The 17677-nt window shown below is 35.9% G+C and overlaps 1 protein-coding gene across 1 annotated transcript in view; it reads left to right on the top strand.

Annotated features, from left to right (window-relative positions):
* ADAMTS19 (ADAM metallopeptidase with thrombospondin type 1 motif 19) overlaps window positions 1–17117 on the top strand; it is a 94693-nt gene extending 77576 nt beyond the window's left edge. Inside the window, exons 17-23 of the mRNA XM_026703952.2 lie at window positions 552–709; window positions 2212–2365; window positions 5047–5182; window positions 7589–7793; window positions 9275–9427; window positions 13315–13492; window positions 15220–17117. Coding sequence (XP_026559737.2) covers window positions 552–709; window positions 2212–2365; window positions 5047–5182; window positions 7589–7793; window positions 9275–9427; window positions 13315–13492; window positions 15220–15371 — 1136 coding nt within the window. The 3' untranslated portion in view covers window positions 15372–17117. The remainder of the gene's footprint in view (window positions 1–551; window positions 710–2211; window positions 2366–5046; window positions 5183–7588; window positions 7794–9274; window positions 9428–13314; window positions 13493–15219) is intronic.
* Window positions 17118–17677: the final 560 nt, after the last annotated feature.

Raw genomic sequence — 17677 nt, 5'->3', positions numbered from 1 at the left:
GAAAAGGAGGGAGGGAGGGAGGAGGAAAGGAAGGCAGTTCAAGTGAGTAAATAGAAAGCAGATATTTGAACCTCATCCCAACAGTCTAAACCAGAATGATCAATAGTAAGATTGTGGGATTTCTAATTCTAGAAAATTTGGAACCAATGTTCTTATCCCAGTTCTATTATTTCCATCAGTGTGATTTTTAAGTCATAAGAACTATTGTATATCATATTTAAAGTACTATAATTTACATATATATTCTATCACTGTGTTTTAAAGTAAATAATTTTCAATTAATAATTTGTAGAATCCATATTATAGTGGTAGACTAATTATTGTAGGCTTTTCATATACTGAAATCTGTAATGAATGTTGAGAGAATTCTGAAAGCCCACATAACTTTTGTAATTCAGTGAAGTATTGCTGTTTTCTTATTGGAATTTTATTATTATGTTTATCAACCTTCCATTGTTTTAATATTTTGGTTCATTGGTTCTTTTAGCATAATAATAAATTAGAAAGACATGAATCACTTTCTTTTGTATTGCTTTCTAATGTATCCTCAGCACTTCGAGATGCCAGCAAACAGTCTATTAATAGTGATTGGAAGATAGAACATTCTGGAACATTCAACATTGCTGGTACCACTGTCCATTATGTTAGGAGAGGTCTGTGGGAAAAAATTTCTGCCAAAGGTCCAACTACATCACCTTTACATTTATTGGTATAGTAGCATAGATAATTTATTTAAATATATTCTACGCTATGAGGTTTATGTCTAAATATATGTATTGTTTTGCAATCAGTATGGTAACCAACTTAGAATAACATAAGAACACAAAACAAGTTATGCCAGATCAGACAATAGATTCATTTAGTCTAACACATTATTGGTTCATATCAAGAAAGTGGCTAGCCATTTCCTAATGGGAATACGCAACATAACATGATCCCGCTCATACCAGTATCAGAAAGCCTACATTCTCCAGGACTAGAGATAGGATTTGGCATTATGATAAGCATCTTCTCTATGAAAAGTATCTCATTGATTACAAGAATGTATGTATTCTAAAAAATATATAGGAGAAAAGGAGATGTATGCATTATCTGAACAATATGCTAATGATAAATTAAACTATACTTAAAATTATTAAAATAGTGGATCTTTAATTTCTCCATAATTTCAAATTGCTCAAACTCTAGAAATGCTAATTCTGATTACTATTTAGGATGTATGGGAAAGTTCTACCTGTTGTGTTCAGAGCATGAATATGTGAAAGTGCAGAACATCAAATTCTTAATTCATTTCACTGGAAAGAACCAATCTATACAAATAAGCTTCTATAAGTAAATGCAATTCAACACACCCAGAAAGTTTTGTATTTGTACATCTGTGTGCATAAATGAAGTACATTGAATAATCATGAATAGGATGATGGAGACGACAAAAATAAAGTCTGGCTTTGATGAATAGACTAATTATAGACCTTAGATCTAGAATTGTAGATCAAGGCAGGTGATCCTTGATTTACAACCAAAATTAGCCCAAAATGTTCATTGCTAAGCAAGACAGTGTGTTAGGTGAGTTTTTGGCCCATTTTACGACTGTATTTACCATAGTTAAGTGAATCACTGCAGTTATTAAATTAGTAAAATAGTTGTTAAGTGAATCTGGCTTCCCCATTAACTTTGCTTGTCAGAAGGTCGCAAAAGGTGATCTCGTGACTGGACATTGCAACTGTCATAAATCTAAGTCAGTTGCTTGCCAAGCATCCAAATTTTTATCATGTTACCACTGTGATGCTGCAACAGTTGTGTGAATAGTGGTCATAAGTCATTTGTAACTTCAAACACTCACTAAACGAATGGTTGTAAGTCAAGGATTACAATATTTGTACCAGAATTCCTAGCAAACACAATTATTTGATGGCTGGCAGAATTTTCAGGGTATGTTGACAGATTTTTCTTTCTTTCCTTCCTTCCTTCCTTCCTTCCTTCCTTCCTTCCTTCCTTCCTTCCTTCCTTCCTTCCTTCCTTCCTTCCTTCCTTCCTTCCTTCCTTCCTTCTTACCTACCTACCTACATGAGATAGTTTTAATTCTGAATGCTGGGCATTTATTTTATGGAATTTCTTTATGATTTTCTATAGACTGATGTTACTTTTTTTTACTATGTCTGCTTTTTTGTCTTATCTGGACATATAATATTAATTACATATATGTTACAGGTCCTGCTTTTTCAAGATCAGAATTATGGGCTACATTATGAATATACTATTCCTTTAGATCCAGTTACCGAGAATCAGAGCACAAAAGTATCAGAACCTCTATTTATGTGGACCCACTCAGGTTGGAAAGACTGTAATGCTGTATGTGGAGGAGGTAATGATTATACATTTGTGGGTATAGGAACATAAGTATTGGTGTAATACTTAAAAGATTTGATACTGCTTCCACTATATTAATTTTGTCAATAGGGCTACTAAGTCAGTCCAATTGCAGTGAACAAGCAGAATTGTTCAAAATATTTATATAAGCGGGCTAAGGCACAAAGATTAATACCTTTAACATAGAGAAAGCTAAACTTGTTTTGTTTTGTTTGTCCTAGTAAACTTCCAGCAAAATGAAAAGGGATTCCAATTGTCCGTTAATTAATTAATACCTTTAACACAGAGAAAGCTAAACTTGTTTTGTTTTGTTTGTCCTAGTAAACTTCCAGCAAAATGAAAAGGGATTCCAATTGTCCCTTCAACTGTATGTTTAAAAATGTTTATTCACATACAACATGAAATGTCCAGAGGTGGTATTCAACCGGTTCGCACCTATTCGGGCGAACTGGTAGAGGTTCTTTGGCATGGGTCGCCGAACCGATGGTGACTCCTGGCTGGCCACACCCCCAACTCAGTCGCCTGGTCGCTCACTTGCCCCGATCGTTCTCCTAACTTTCCGTTCTCCCCACGTCCTCTTTCTCCCCAGAGGAAAGGAAGAAAGGCATGGACGCTGCAAGTATTACTTTCCCCTTGTGAGATAAAAATGCCTGGAATGAGAGGAGTGTAGGCTGACAGAGGGGGTGGAAGTGAATCCAGCCTTGGAGCACTTTTGTAACATAAAAGAAATGCATTTTGAAGCAGGTCCTTTAAACTTCTCCAAGGATTCCCCATGGACGCTGCAAGTATCGCTTTCCCCATGTGAGTTAAAGTGCCTGGAGTGAGAAGGAGTGTGGTCTGACAGATTTCTGACAAATTTCTCCAGCCTTGGAGAAATTTAAAGGAGCTGCTTCAAAATGCATGTCTGTTAAGCTACAAAAGTGCTGTGTGTGTGTTTGAGAGAGAGAGACAGAGAAAGAAAGAAAGAAAGAAAGAAAGAAAGAAAGAAAGAAAGAAAGAAAGAAAGAAAGAAAGAAAGAAAGAGGAAGGGAGAGAAAGAAAGAAAAAAAATAGGAGGAGAGAGAGAGAGAGAACTCTGTGCTATTATTTTTAATTGTTCTATTTTTTATAATGTATAAATATTTTACACTGCCCCTACACCTAGAGTGATTTTTCTGCCTTTCTTTTGCCCAGGGCTACCACATATTTTTCAAGGTTTATATGCATTCACTGTCAACAGTCCAGAGCATAAAATACACATGTGTTTAACAAGAGTTGAAAGGGACTTCGGAGATCTTTTAGTCCAACCCCCAGCTCAGGCAAGAAAACTGAGGATGCCAAACTCTGAGTAGAGATCCTGGGAAAGGTGTCAGAATAACAGAATAACACTTAGAAGGGATCTTGGGGTGAACCCTATACCATTTCAGAGAAATGGCTGTTCAGTCTTTTGTTAAAAACTTCCAGTGATTGAGCACCCAGGACTTCTGGAGACAGGCAGTTCCACTGGTTAATTGTTCTCACTGTCAAGAAGTTTCTCCTTAGTTTTAGGTTGCTTCTCTCTTTGTCCAGTTTCCATCCATTGCTTCTTGTTTGCATTCTGCTTCTTTGGAAAATACATTGTCCCCCTTTCTTTGTGGCAGCCCCTTAAAAGCCTGTTGCCTATCACACTCTTGGGCAAAGCATGTGAGCCATTTCCTCCTTTCAGTGGTTCATGAAAGTAAATCTATAGTATGTAGATAATAAAGTCAAAAGAGGTGAACAACATCTTTACAGAACTATAGATAACTTGAGTCTGGGTGACAAGGGATAGCTGGGAGGGGAGGGGCCAGGTGAGGCACCCCTTGATGTTAGTGACATTGAGTTGGCCACGCCACCCAGTCACATGACCACCAAGCACACCCACACAGTCACATGACCAAGCCACACCCACACAGTCACATGACTACCAAGCCACGCCCACCAAATAAGTCACGCCCACAGAACCAGTAGTAAAAACATTTGAATCCCATCACTGGAAATGTCTTTGTTTGCTACAACAAGGAGTAAAAAATATCCACTTCCTTTCCAGGTAATATCAGCTGATCACAATGATTCTGTTTTGGTGTGATCACAATGCTGTGAAGTTGTTTTTTTATAATTATTTTGATTTTTTCAGTACAGTGTAACTGCTATCAATCATTTTGGCAAACTACTATTTTGAGATCTGTCAGAACATTTTAAAATTTCCATTGCTGCATTGAATGTGGAATTTTGGAATTTTTCTAGGTGTTTCTGATATCTACAATATGAACCTTAACAATTTCTTTAATAAACAATTTTTCATTGTTGCACAGACAAGTATTTAGCAAAAGTGTTCATTTAGGTTTATAATTTTGACTAACATAAAACTTGCTTTTCTTCCTGTTTAGAAAACCATTTTTTCATTTCTAGGTTTGTTTATTTTTGCAAAGTTTTAATGTAATATTTTTAAAAATATCTTAAAAGTTATATACAAAAATATGAAATTCTTAGTAACTCATCAATTTCAGGATGGAATTTTATGTTTATCCCCAAGTGAAAATAAGACAGTGAAAAGCATTAGAGTTTTTTCCAAGTATAAATGGCTATCATTTATTAATATTTCAATAGTTTTGAATAACCTTATTCAATGAAAAAACATCATTGAAGCTCTGCAAACTTTGTTTTCTTTTTTACCAGGTGAAAGAAAGACAACAGTATCTTGCACAAAAATTATGAATAAGCACATTAGTTTTGTGGATAACAAGAAATGCAAGCATTTAACAAAACCTGAACCACAAATTCGAAAGTGCAATGAGCAGCCATGCCATACAAGGTGAGGTTGAGACCCAAAATGAAGATTTATGCAATGGACACTGAGATGGAATGAGAGGCTGTCCCTTGAGAAGTAACTCATAGTTCTGGGATATTCTCTTTGACATTGAATGGATGATGGATGCCTTGGTCTAGTTTAGTTTACTTTATTGTCATTGCACCTCGTACAACAAACTCAAACACCATCTTCAGTGCACATCATGACTATGAAAATAAACACAAAGACACATCCTTCACACTCCACACATTGAATCAAAAACCCCGACACCGCACCAACACTGCACTATACAGTAGAATTCAAAAGAGCTACTGCCCTGGGATAGAAGCTGTTTTTCAGCCTATTTGTCCTTGTTTTATTATTCTGTACCATCTGCCAGATGGTAATAGTTCAAAAAAAGGATTCCCAGGATGAGATGGATCTTTGAGAATGTTCTGAACTTTCTTAAGGCAGCGGGAGCTATAAAGCTCTTCCAAAGAGCGGAGAGGGCAACCAATGATCTTTTGGGCAATGACATTAACCCTCTGGAGTGCTTTCCTATCTGCCACTGTGCAATTGGAAAACCATACAAAGGTGCAGTAGGTTAAGATGCTCTCTATGATGCAGCAGTAGAAGGTCTAAAGAATTAAGCAAGAAAGCGAAAATGGGGAGAGGCTACTTGTGACATGTGAATTGCCAACCATAATTATCAGATCTTAACTATTAATCTTTCTGTGATTTTATGAAACAAAAAAGTATCATTCACTTTGATCAATATTTTCTGTCTAGTTATGTATATTAGAACTTAAAGATCTGATTTCTAAAAGGATGCAGCTAATCAGTTAAAGTATATAGCAACTTAGACTTATATACTGCTTTATAGTGCTTTACAGCCCTCTCTAAGTAGTTTTACAGAGTCTGCATATTGCCTCAACAATCTGGGTCCTCATTTTACCCACCTCAGAAGGATGGAAGGCTGAGTCAATATTGAGCCTGCTGGGATTTGAATTGCAGGCAGCCGATAGTCAGCATAAGTGGCCTGCAGTACAGCACTCTAACTACTGCACCACTGAGGCTCTTATTTATAATAGCAATAATTAACAAAATAGATACATTAAGATTTTTAGAACAATTAGTTTCAACTTTCAGCTTCTCCACTGTTTAACAGAAGAAAAAAATAATGTAGATTGTGAGAAATATAATTAGATAATTCAAATTATCTGTATAAGGAGAACAGAAAGACTAATAGTAATCAGTGATGGTTAACATAATACTAAATTGGAGTCATTACTAGAGATAATGCTTGCATGTTTATTCTGAATAACTTTGAAGATTTTGGAAAAGTTAATAAATAACAAATAATTAAACAGAATGCTAGGAATGGTGCTAAGTTAAGATAATAGAAATAGAAGCCTGTATTCCACATATCAAATCAAATAGCAGATAAAAGTATTTTTAGGTGCACAAATAGGCAAGGAGGAGATTAAATATCATATTCTTGTCCTGTTTCTCCCATAATTTTTATTTGATACCAGAATTTTACTTCTTCCATTGTAGAACATACTTGCTTCTTTCCACTGATATAAACAGTGCTAGTTTTAAGAAAGTCTGTGTAAAAGCAATACACATTACTTTAGCTTTCTTTCCTATTCCATGTATACATAAGATTTTAATTTAAAAATAGAACCTATCTGGATAAGATATTAAATTTAAATTTTTATTTCACTTTTTAAAATGAACATAGCCAGAGAGATTGATCATATTAAATTGGGAAATTTTAACTCTACTTCCAGCCATCTTCCTGAAAAATTCTCACTTTGAGAATTGGCATTTCCATCCATAGACACCTCAATTGGCACTAATAGATTATTTCCTAATAATGAAAATATCAGCTTCAGAGGAAAGAATTCAGAAGGAAGTGGGGAAGCTAACTTTTACATTTTCTCCTGATACTATATTTGCATTTTTAAAGTATTGCTTAAATGCAGACATGCCTCCTTTCGTGACACATATAATTTCTGGTAGTGTTTAAACTACTGAAATTCTCACAGATTTCATTAATGTTTCCCTCAAGATAGGTTGGTTTGGGATTTTTTTAGACTTAAAGTGCACTTTTATAATAATGAAAATAAATCATTTCTCCAACATATGAAATATCCCTATACTTTGCCTTCAGTTTGACAGAAACAGTATTCAAACAAACATTCAGCACCAAGTAACCATACTAATAATACTGTCATTTCACAGGTTAAAGGACTGCTATGTTAGTGGTGCTCAACAAGTATTTACAAAAATTGAATAACCAAGTTCAAGTAGAACGCATTTTAAAATCAAGCAGAATGAGAAAATATTTTGAAGATTATTTTGGCTGAAAAATCTGGCAAAATGCCAATTCATGATTTCTCTCTCCCCCTCCCCCCTTTCCTTTAGGTGGATGATGACTGAGTGGACTTCATGCTCAAGGACATGTGGGAAAGGAACGCAGAATAGGCAGGTCGCCTGTACTCAGCAACTGAGAAATGGAACCCTGATCAGAGCCCGAGAGAGAGACTGTCTTGGCCCTAAGCCCACTTCAACACAGCGCTGTGAAGGCCAGGACTGCATGACAGTGTGGGAAGCTGGCGTGTGGTCAGAGGTGCAGTATAAGCATGGATTGTTTATTTACTTATGGTTTTCCTAAGCTATCGTTCATCCAATAATTATAAGACAGTTGTTATGAACTTAGAAATCATTTATTTCTATTGGAATGAAACAATATTCTGTACCAAGTGAAAGTGTTGTGATGTGGTTCGCCGGCAGCCAGTGCAGACGGCGGCAGAGTCAGACAGTGAGGAAGAAAGGAGGCCAGTCAGGGAGTCTGGAGAGGACTTGGATGAGGGTTCTGCATCTGATGCAGGGATGGGGCCACGACCATCTAGGAGTAGGGTGCTGCCTTCGGAGCCTTCAGAGTCTGGCAGCAGTGAAGCAGAGGACCCTGGGGAGCCTGTTCCCAGTATGCATGTGCACAGAGCTGCTAGAAGGCGAGAGCAGCTGAAGCAGAAGGGGCAACTTGGGAGTAAGGCTGGAGGTGATGGCCCCTCCCATAAGGGATAAAAGTCAGACCTCAATGACGAAAGCTTTGCAGGAAGCAAAGCAGTTCAATTAGATTCCAATTCCTCCTTGAAGCTCTGTGTATTTTGGTCAATTTTTTCTGGTACATTGGGTGGTTTCAGGGGTGGGTTTCTACCGGTTCTGTCGACCTCTTTAGAATCGGTAGCTTTGAAGAGCAGCAGACATAGAACCAGTTCTATGTCTGCTGATGTTTTTGCCCACCTACCCACCCGGGCTCTTACCTGATCTTTATTTCCTGATTTTTCAACTTCAGCTGCCAAACGAGGCACAGCTGCAGTTAAAAAAGCAGCAAAGGAGGGCTGTTTCAAAGGCTGCTTCTCGGCAGCAGCATGCTAATGATGATTAACAGGCACGCTCACAGCGGGCAGGGAAGCTTGTAAATCCCAAACCGGTAGTTAACCCTGTCGTATCCCATCTCTGGGTGGTTTCTGTAATAATTAATTTGGATACTTCTGTTTTTGGCAGCATTCCACAGCACTGATGGCCTGTGCTTATCTCGGGGAACTGTTTATATTTAGTTCTGGCTGGGAATGCAATTATGCAAGTAATTCCCAGCGTTGCAATAAAATAGGTTTTGCTTTTAAAATAACTTCGTGTTTAAGTACGTTTGACGAAGCCTGGATCAGAACAAGTATAACAAAATACTTCAAATATCAGGGCAAGCATAAAAAGCTCCATGTGGTGATGAAAAAGATTCATTGTCTGCTTCAGCTATGCATTCTTCAAAAGGGCATCCCCTACTCCAGTGGTGGCTAACCGTTTAGGGCTCCTGACATACACACTGGATCACGTATTTATTTATCTGCTTTATTTAAGTGCCCAAAACCAACCATTGTCTAAGTCACTTACAAAAATTAAATGCTAAAAACAAGATAGAAATCAGAGCTGTGTATCAGCAGTGTAGTGCTGGTTTGGGGTGATATATGTGAAAATTATGGGAGCTGGAGTTCCAACAGGTTGGAGATGCTGATGTAAGCACTGGATCGTGTTTCTGTCTTCCTACAGTGCTCTGTAAAATGTGGCAAAGGCATACGGCATCGGACCGTAAGGTGCACCAACCCTCGGAAGAAATGTATTTTGTCCACAAGACCCAGAGAATCAGAAGATTGTGAAGATTATTCGAAGTGTTACATCTGGAGAATGGGAGATTGGTCAAAGGTACAATATGTTTTATGAAATTGTTAGTACTAGACTTTGCCAAATATTGTGCAATCAATTTTTAGTGGAGAAAGCCTGAATAATGAAAAATGAGAAAAAAACATAAGATTATAATACTGATGTATTCTATTTTGGCCATGGAAACAATTTAAAATGTACTGTATATACTAGAGTGATGAATGTCCTTCAGTAGAGATGTTTGAAAACATGGAAGAATTTTTAAATTAGCTTTTTTCAAATAGTTAAATGAGCTGCGTCTTTTTCTAACCTTGTGTAGCTGCTTCAGGGACCCAACATGCGAAGCACATTTTCCAAAGGATTTGCATAGGCCTACAACAGATTGATGTTTTACTATTTGCTCTTGATGTCAACTTTCTGTTTAACTCACCATTGTGTTTTTCAACTCATTTGTTGCCAATTTGTTTGTTCATACCTTTTACTGTTAGAGTTCTGCTTGAAAACTTGTTAGTATAGATACAAAACTTCCTTGTGTGTCTGTGATTTCAATTGACCAGGTCAGGGCAATCATAGAATCACAATTAAGAATTAGAAAAGATATTGAGTGGTCCTTTTAAAAATACCTACCCAAATAGGTTCCTTATCCATTAATACATTTGTGTGCTTAAAAATTCAGTGTGGCAAAACATTACAGGGAATAATATTTTATGTTGCCAGAATTTGGAGAAAAAAATTACTAAAGAAATAAGTTAAACTTTGTGTGTTCAGATGGGGAAACAACAGCGCTTAGAACATAAAACAATATGAGTCTTACATACTCAAAATATGTGGTGGAATCATGGAGAATCTATAAAGCAGGGGTGTCAAACTCAGGGTGCTTAGATCTGGCCTGCGGGACCACCCTGGAAACAGCAGAGGATTGTCCTGCGGTGGCTCTGCCAGAGATAATGGAACTTGCAGTCCTCCCGAGCTCCATTGTGACTAGCGGATGGTTGCAGGAGGCTGTCCCAGCCAAAAATGGAGCTCAGGAGCCCATTTTCTCTGGCAGAGAACTCAGGCTTCCACAGGCACCCCTGGCACAAGTGACATGAAGCTGGCCACAGCCACAGCCATGGCCATCCCAGGCCCCTGAGGTTAAACACAACCCTGATGCGGCCCTCAATGAAATCAAGTTTGACACCCCTGCTTTAAAGCAATTCTAAGTGGCACAAGACTAAAAACTGTACTCCCTGTTCTCTGTCACTGCTGACAGAAAATTTACCAGTCCCTATGATTTTAATTGAGTAGAATGACAATTATATAGCTCTTCTCTGAGATCTAATTGTTAATTCTTTAAGATACAGATACCTTCTTCAGCTGCTACAATTTGGACTAGCAACTAGGTCGTTAAGTAAATCTGTGGCTAAATGAAACCACATCTGTGTTTATGATCTTATTTCACTGCTTTACAAACCTGTGAAGGTGGCAGATGCAGGGATTGATCTCAAAGTTACTTTTTCATCACTGTTAAATGATCGTTAAATGAGGCAGTCACTAAATGAGGACTACTTGTATGGCACAGGCATATAACTCAACCTCAAGTTCATTTCACGGCACATTGCAAAACACAAAAAGAAAACAACCACGGTCGTTTTATTGTTAAGTTCTAAAAAAAAAATTGCAGTTGTTCTGGACACAATTGCAAAAGATTTAAAAAAGGTAATTTCAGCAGTGCTCTTGCTATCCCGGAATATTAGAAAATGGTTTCTAGATTCAAAGCCCTCGAATAGGCTCCAAATATCCAAAGGTCATTTTGGAACAGCATTTATATTTAGTAATATTTTATAGCTGTATAAGTACATCTGGTTCTATAATAGGTTTCAAGTCCTGGTGTGTATCCCAGGCTCTCTAAAGGCTAGCCAATATTGCATGTATTTCATTTTAAAAAGTATTCTGTGATTTTAAAAAAAAAGACAGTGACTGAAGGTAGTAATTGTATTCTGGCATAATGATCTAAGTGGAAATCATTGTATGTAATTAGTGTAGACTTCTTTCCAGTCTTACAGAAAATCTTATTAATAAATGCTGTTCACGTCAATTGGGAAACAACTATAAAAGCAGCTTCTTCCATATAAAAATTAGATTTTCATTATTGCCTCTGATGCATTTATTTTCCTTTTGCAAAATAAATATTAAATTATATGTAGAATAGTATTTCTTACTTTGAAAAATGAAAAAGTTTTAGTTAAATTTCCAAGTTGTGGACTTGAAAATTTAAATACTTATCAAAAGCCCTTCTACAAAATTGGGAAAATGATGATTCAGAAAGAGCATGTGGCATACACTAGGTGAGAGTGAGGATTGTTAGTTTCCTGTTGGAAGAAAGAAACAGTGTTAACAATTCATATGTATTATGCATTCATTTAATGTAGAAAAATCCTTCTCCCTAGTGAATAATATCCTGAATATCCTGCTTAGTAAGTTTTAGAAGCCTGAACAAACTAAATGTGCTTTTAAAATCTCTTCGGCAGTAAAAAGCAGGTTCTTTTTTTGTTTATGTTTAAGACGTATCAATAATATATAACTTTTAAGCTTCTGATCTAGAGGTGGAGCTTTCACCTCACAATCAGGAGGCTGTGAGTTTGATCCTAGGTAGAGGCAGCTATTTCTCTCTCTGGACACGATGAGAATATATCTGCTGAATATAACTCTGCATTGGCAACAGGAAGGGCATCCAGCCAGTAATCATTCAGCTCCATTCAGTTGCCCAGACTCTATCCCGCAAGAGATTATGGGGTCATTAAAAGATGATAGAGTAACCCTGGCTGAACCATTTTCCAGTTCAGATAAGGTAACCGTATCTGAACTGGAAAATAGTTCTATATAATTTTATTTGCTAATCAAGAGCAGTTAAAAGCAGTTCATATTATGAGGTACATAGCTTTTACATGTGACAGTATTCTGATGACAAACTGAATTTGAAATTATTTAATGAAATCACATTGTGATACCTACTTTAAATGTACTTTAAAGAAAGCTATGTTTGGGCACAAGATAAATTTACGCATTATAAAAATGTTCTTCTTTATACCAAATTCTTGGCAACTCTTCTTGCAATTGACACCAACTTAAAAGGCTTGATATTTACCAGAAAATTGATGAAAAGCTACACAGAAGTCTCCTGAGGATTCTGTATATACAAAACCTGCAGATTGCCACTATATTGTATGGACTAGAGTGGCTGACAGTAGTTCTACAGTTCTTCATAAAAGAATTGAAATTAGTCTGTTTGTGTAATTGATTATTTTATATCTGGATCATATGGTATTATGCATATGATTGTACTGTCGAGTTGACACCATAATCTCTAAATTCATACTGGATTTAGTAAGATTTTGTCCCATTAAATCTTGCTTTCCCAACATTCAATTGTTCTTCTTTAAATCTTTAAGAGTAGGATCAGTCCTTCTTCCTTGATAGCAAATAAGATTTTGGCACTGCAAAAATTATTTTGATATTGAAGTTACTTACAACTGAGCAAATAAATGCCAATTGCAATTCTGTGGGTGCTCTTCCAGAATCTGTACTTCTGTCACCAAAGAAAAAAGTGAATTGATATGTACACCCTTACAAAAAATTGTGTTTGGGGAAATACTCCATGACTTCCAAAGAGATAAAATAGGATCATTCCTTTCTTGAATTGTTAAACCATAACTTCAGCTTAGATGTTCAACATTCCACTTTATTCTTACTTGTTCCATCCATGATAGAATAGCAACCAAGATACTCTGCCAAACGTAATAGAGATCATATTATTTTTCTGATTTTTTTTTAATCTGTTTTTAAGAATTTACTTACTTTCTTTATACTCAGGTTGATGTAGATTTAGTTTTGGGGGCAAACAAAAAAAAAGCATTTTTGGTTACATGCGTGTCTCATATTCTTTAAAGTGTTCTATCACCTGTGGAAAAGGAATGCAATCACGAGTCATCCAGTGCATGCACAAGATCACAGGAAGGCATGGCAGTGAATGTTTCTCCTCTGAAAAGCCTGCAGCCTACAGACCTTGCCACCTGCAGCCCTGCAATGAAAAAATTAACGTGAACACAATTACATCACCTAGATTGGGTAAGTGACTACAAATGTCATATGAAAATGACTATTCTGGTCTTGTTCTGCCATTTTCAACTTATGTTCATCTGGCTCTTAAGATCAACATTCTAGATTCTTTTAACCTCAAATGTGAAAGCAACATAAAGTCTATATTGCAGATAACGCATCTGACTATATTGATCTACAATATAGTTTCTCTGTCATAAATGTACTATATGTGAACTATTTGAAAACTATACTATATGTACCATATACTAAATCATCCTTATAACAGTCTAGATTTAAGGGGCTCCTGTATCGCTGTCTCCCTAGTCCTATAGGGTTAGGTGATAGGTACTTTTGGATTCAGAAGCAAAACCACATATAGTAAGTATGAGTACCTAAGGCTTATTTCAGGGCAGTATGAGAAAACAAGAGCATAGCAATACAAATATTCAAGAATAGTAAAGACTATAACATGAGAATATCCCAAAGTTAAGGAATATTTATTTATACCAGGTGGCAATTAGACTGTAATGAGGTTTTTAGTTGAAAATAAGAACTATTCATCATACGCTATACATATGTCTCATGCCAAAGACAAGATAAAAGAGAGTATAACCTTTTTACTGACTAACATAAATCCTTGCTTAATTTTGTATTACGTGCTCAACAATTACATGGAAATGTAATTTCTGTGTACTATGCACCCAAGGGAAAGAAATATATACCACTATCCAATTCTTCTTTGCCAATCTTATGGTGAAACCACTATCATTATGGTTCCTTAGATGGTGGATAATATACAAAAACTCTAAAAGACAATTCTCAAGAATGGACATTTGTTTATTGCAGCAAATATCTAGAAGCTACTCTAGATGGTGTTAAGTCAGGGGTGGGATTTCACCGGTATAACAACCGGTGTAGTGATTGTGCACCATGCTCCGCATTATTAAAAAGCCCATATTTACCTTCAACTGCAGCCTCTGTGACTCAAAAAGCTGAGGAGCGGCAAACTGCTGTGCCACACGAATCAGCTGTCCTCTAAACAAAGGGAGGAAAAGCACAGGAAAGAGCAAGGACAGGCGGGTGGGCCCACATGCTCGTTGCAGCAAACTGGTTTGGAGCCAGCTGATCATTGGAACAAGGGATTCGCCCGAACCAGTCCGAACCAGTAGAATCCCACCCCTGTGTTAAGTGATACTGAACCCTAATAATTTGCTTAGAAATTTTGCCTTTGTTTCTACATTTTGAAAAATGTTTTTTTTATATTTTAGCTGTATTTCATTCTTAGCTTGTTGTTTCATAACATGTTATCAAGTACATTTAAAAACTTTAAATATGTGCCAGGTTTTTGTCCAGCTTGTAGGAGCTACATTTTTTTCATTTGACTGATCTCTTGGGAACTTACATGCTATGAAATGAAGCAATAATTTCCAAACCCAATTGTGAGACCAGACATTATTGGACAATAAAAAAATAGCTACAACCTAATGTTGTTTTTAGAACTGCGCCCACCTTCCCAGAAAAACAAGGGAGCTAAAACATCAGAGAGAAGGATGTTATGGACACATCCTTATCTATTTTATTTAATTGATTTTATTGATTTAAATGTGTTTTTGTAATTATACTTGCTTACCATAACAGCTATTTTCTGAAAATGCTCAGAATGGTCTCTTAAAGTTTCAAATGTTGAAACCAACCAAATATGCCTATGTAATATGCAGCCAAAGCGATGCCTGTGATTTTGTTTTATTTCACAGCTGCCCTAACGTTCAAGTGTCTTGGAGACCAATGGACTGTATATTGCAGAGTGATACGAGAGAAGAACCTGTGTCAGGACATGAGATGGTATCAGCGTTGCTGTGAAACATGCAGGGACTTTTATGCACAGAAGATGCAGCAGAGGAGTTGACCCGTAGCAGGCAGGCTCGTGGGCTCTCGGCTTTTCACAATCACATTATTTATAAATTCACACACACTTCTTCAAACCAAATATATCAGATTACATATAATTTAATCAAAGTAATTTATTTTTGCCCGCGAAGACATTTTTTTAAAAAGAAAAAGGTTAAATAGCTTTTGTTTGGATTTTATGATCAGAGTTTCCATAATTAAATTTTATATGAATTATTTTGGATACATTTATGAGACTTTTTCTAAAAAATACTATTTTAAATGTTTATATTCAATAAGGTAAGCAACTATTTTGGCATCCTTATTATTCAAAAGAGAAATAAGTAGTGCAGTACTACAAATAGATAATTTTTGCTAGTCTTGTTCACTTGAAATTAAAGGCACTTAATTAAAGGCCTACTAAATTGCTTACTGTATTGGATAATAAACTATCATACTACCGTGAGTATATTTTCTATTTAGATGAATAGTTTTTCTGTACTGTATATGGAAATGAAGTCATCTTTATTTTTATTTTGTTTATATTTTGGTGCTCAGAGTCAGATTGACTCCAGAAGTTTTGCAACAGGTTTTGGAACTCCATTCATACTTTATAAAGGGCCATATATAACATGAACTGTTCTTGGAAATGTATTTATGTAGCAAATGTAACACTTGACTCAGAGCATCCATGAATATAGTCAGTTTCCTACACTACATTTTCATCTTTGCTCCACCAAAATAATCACAAGAATGAATTCTAGGAAGTTGTGGGTAATTTTCATCAACCCTCTGTATCATTTTGTATATTTTCTGTTTGAATGCACTCTGGAGATTGTTGGAACATCTTAAGTTGGTAAGAGCTCTGTGTGTCCTTCAAAATATTCTACAGAAAATTATCTACTGTAATTTATAAATTTTTATATCAGAATTAGACAAACATGGCAAAGTAGGCAATTTAATCATGTGAACATATACTTGAACACAAGTATTGAAGCAGTTAAACACTGTAAACATTTACACTGAATCTCTGTTGCACTCCTTTATGTAAAGTAGAGAAACACCTTTCTAAACCTTGGAACAACTTTTGAAAGAAGTCTGTGCTGTTTTAACATGTCATTTGCTTTTAAGTATACCAAGCAAAAGGCCGGTGGCTAACCTGCAATGTTCACATGTAATTTCTTGGAAATTTCTTTTACCAGTGGAAGAAACCTAATGCTTAAGATGAATTGGGCTACATTTTCAGGTTTAAAAAAAAGCTTAGAAAATACTTCCATGATAAATTGCTTCATTGAAAAGTTATTAAAAATACACTTTTACAATTTTGTGAAATGTGAAGATAACACTTTCCTTATGAAATTTTGTACATCAATCACTTGATTTTTATATTTTCAATAAATATAGAGATGTATAAATATATATATATATATTTATAAATTCCATTTATATACCATTTCTTATTCCTTAACATCTGTTTTCTGTTCATAATAAAATCAGGACAGGGAGAAAACAAAGCAGACACTGAACAGCAGAAGCTGCATAATTTTGAGTTATATTAGTGATTCAGACACAAAATTAATTCCAGAATTGACCTGAAATAATGATTGAAGAACTATAGATAATTTTACTTTCCAGCCATGTGTATGTAAGATTTTTCTCTATTATTGTATTAAAGTGCTATCCACTGATATTTAGATGAACTGAAAACTAAGCAGCATGAAATATGTGCCTCCATTGCTGATAAATACCCTTCGTATATCTGCATCTCTCATCAGTAATTCTGTCTTGGTTATGAGTGTACAGAACCTGATACACAAAACAATGATTGATTCTTCCTGCTATGCTTTTCTCCTTAATCATGTCACCAGCTGACAGGAAAATAAGACTCTCCCAATCACAACACTACCCATAAAAATCTGGCAAATTTGGTAGTAGGATTTTGATATCTTTAGATTCTTTCCCTTCTTCCTGCACCCCATTTTGAATAATTTTATTCAAATTGAATAAAACAAACATAAACGTATCCAAGTCATGAAAAGAGCTGAGTTACATGGCCCAGTATTCTTTAAAATGTATCATTGCATATATCATTTCATATAGGTAACATATGGCAACTGCTAGATTCCTCCATGTTGTTCTGTTCAGGGGTTCATTTTGGAATAAGAGGTTGGTCCCATCATTTCAACATTGTACTGCTTCAGGCTATTACACAATTTCACTTTTGTTTCAGGTACCCTACTCCCAAGTAATTGTCTTCATGTTTCATTCACTGTTATATATGGTTCTAGGAAAACAATATCAGGATGGTAGCTGCAACACTGCCTG

This window comes from Pseudonaja textilis, chromosome 2 (genome assembly GCF_049901715.1).
Source record: "Pseudonaja textilis isolate UNSWEBS1 chromosome 2, rPseTex1.2, whole genome shotgun sequence".
In the NCBI taxonomy this organism is placed as follows: Eukaryota; Metazoa; Chordata; class Lepidosauria; order Squamata; family Elapidae; genus Pseudonaja; species Pseudonaja textilis.
Note: the sequence above shows the minus strand (reverse complement) of the source record. Positions and strands in the feature narration are given on the sequence as shown.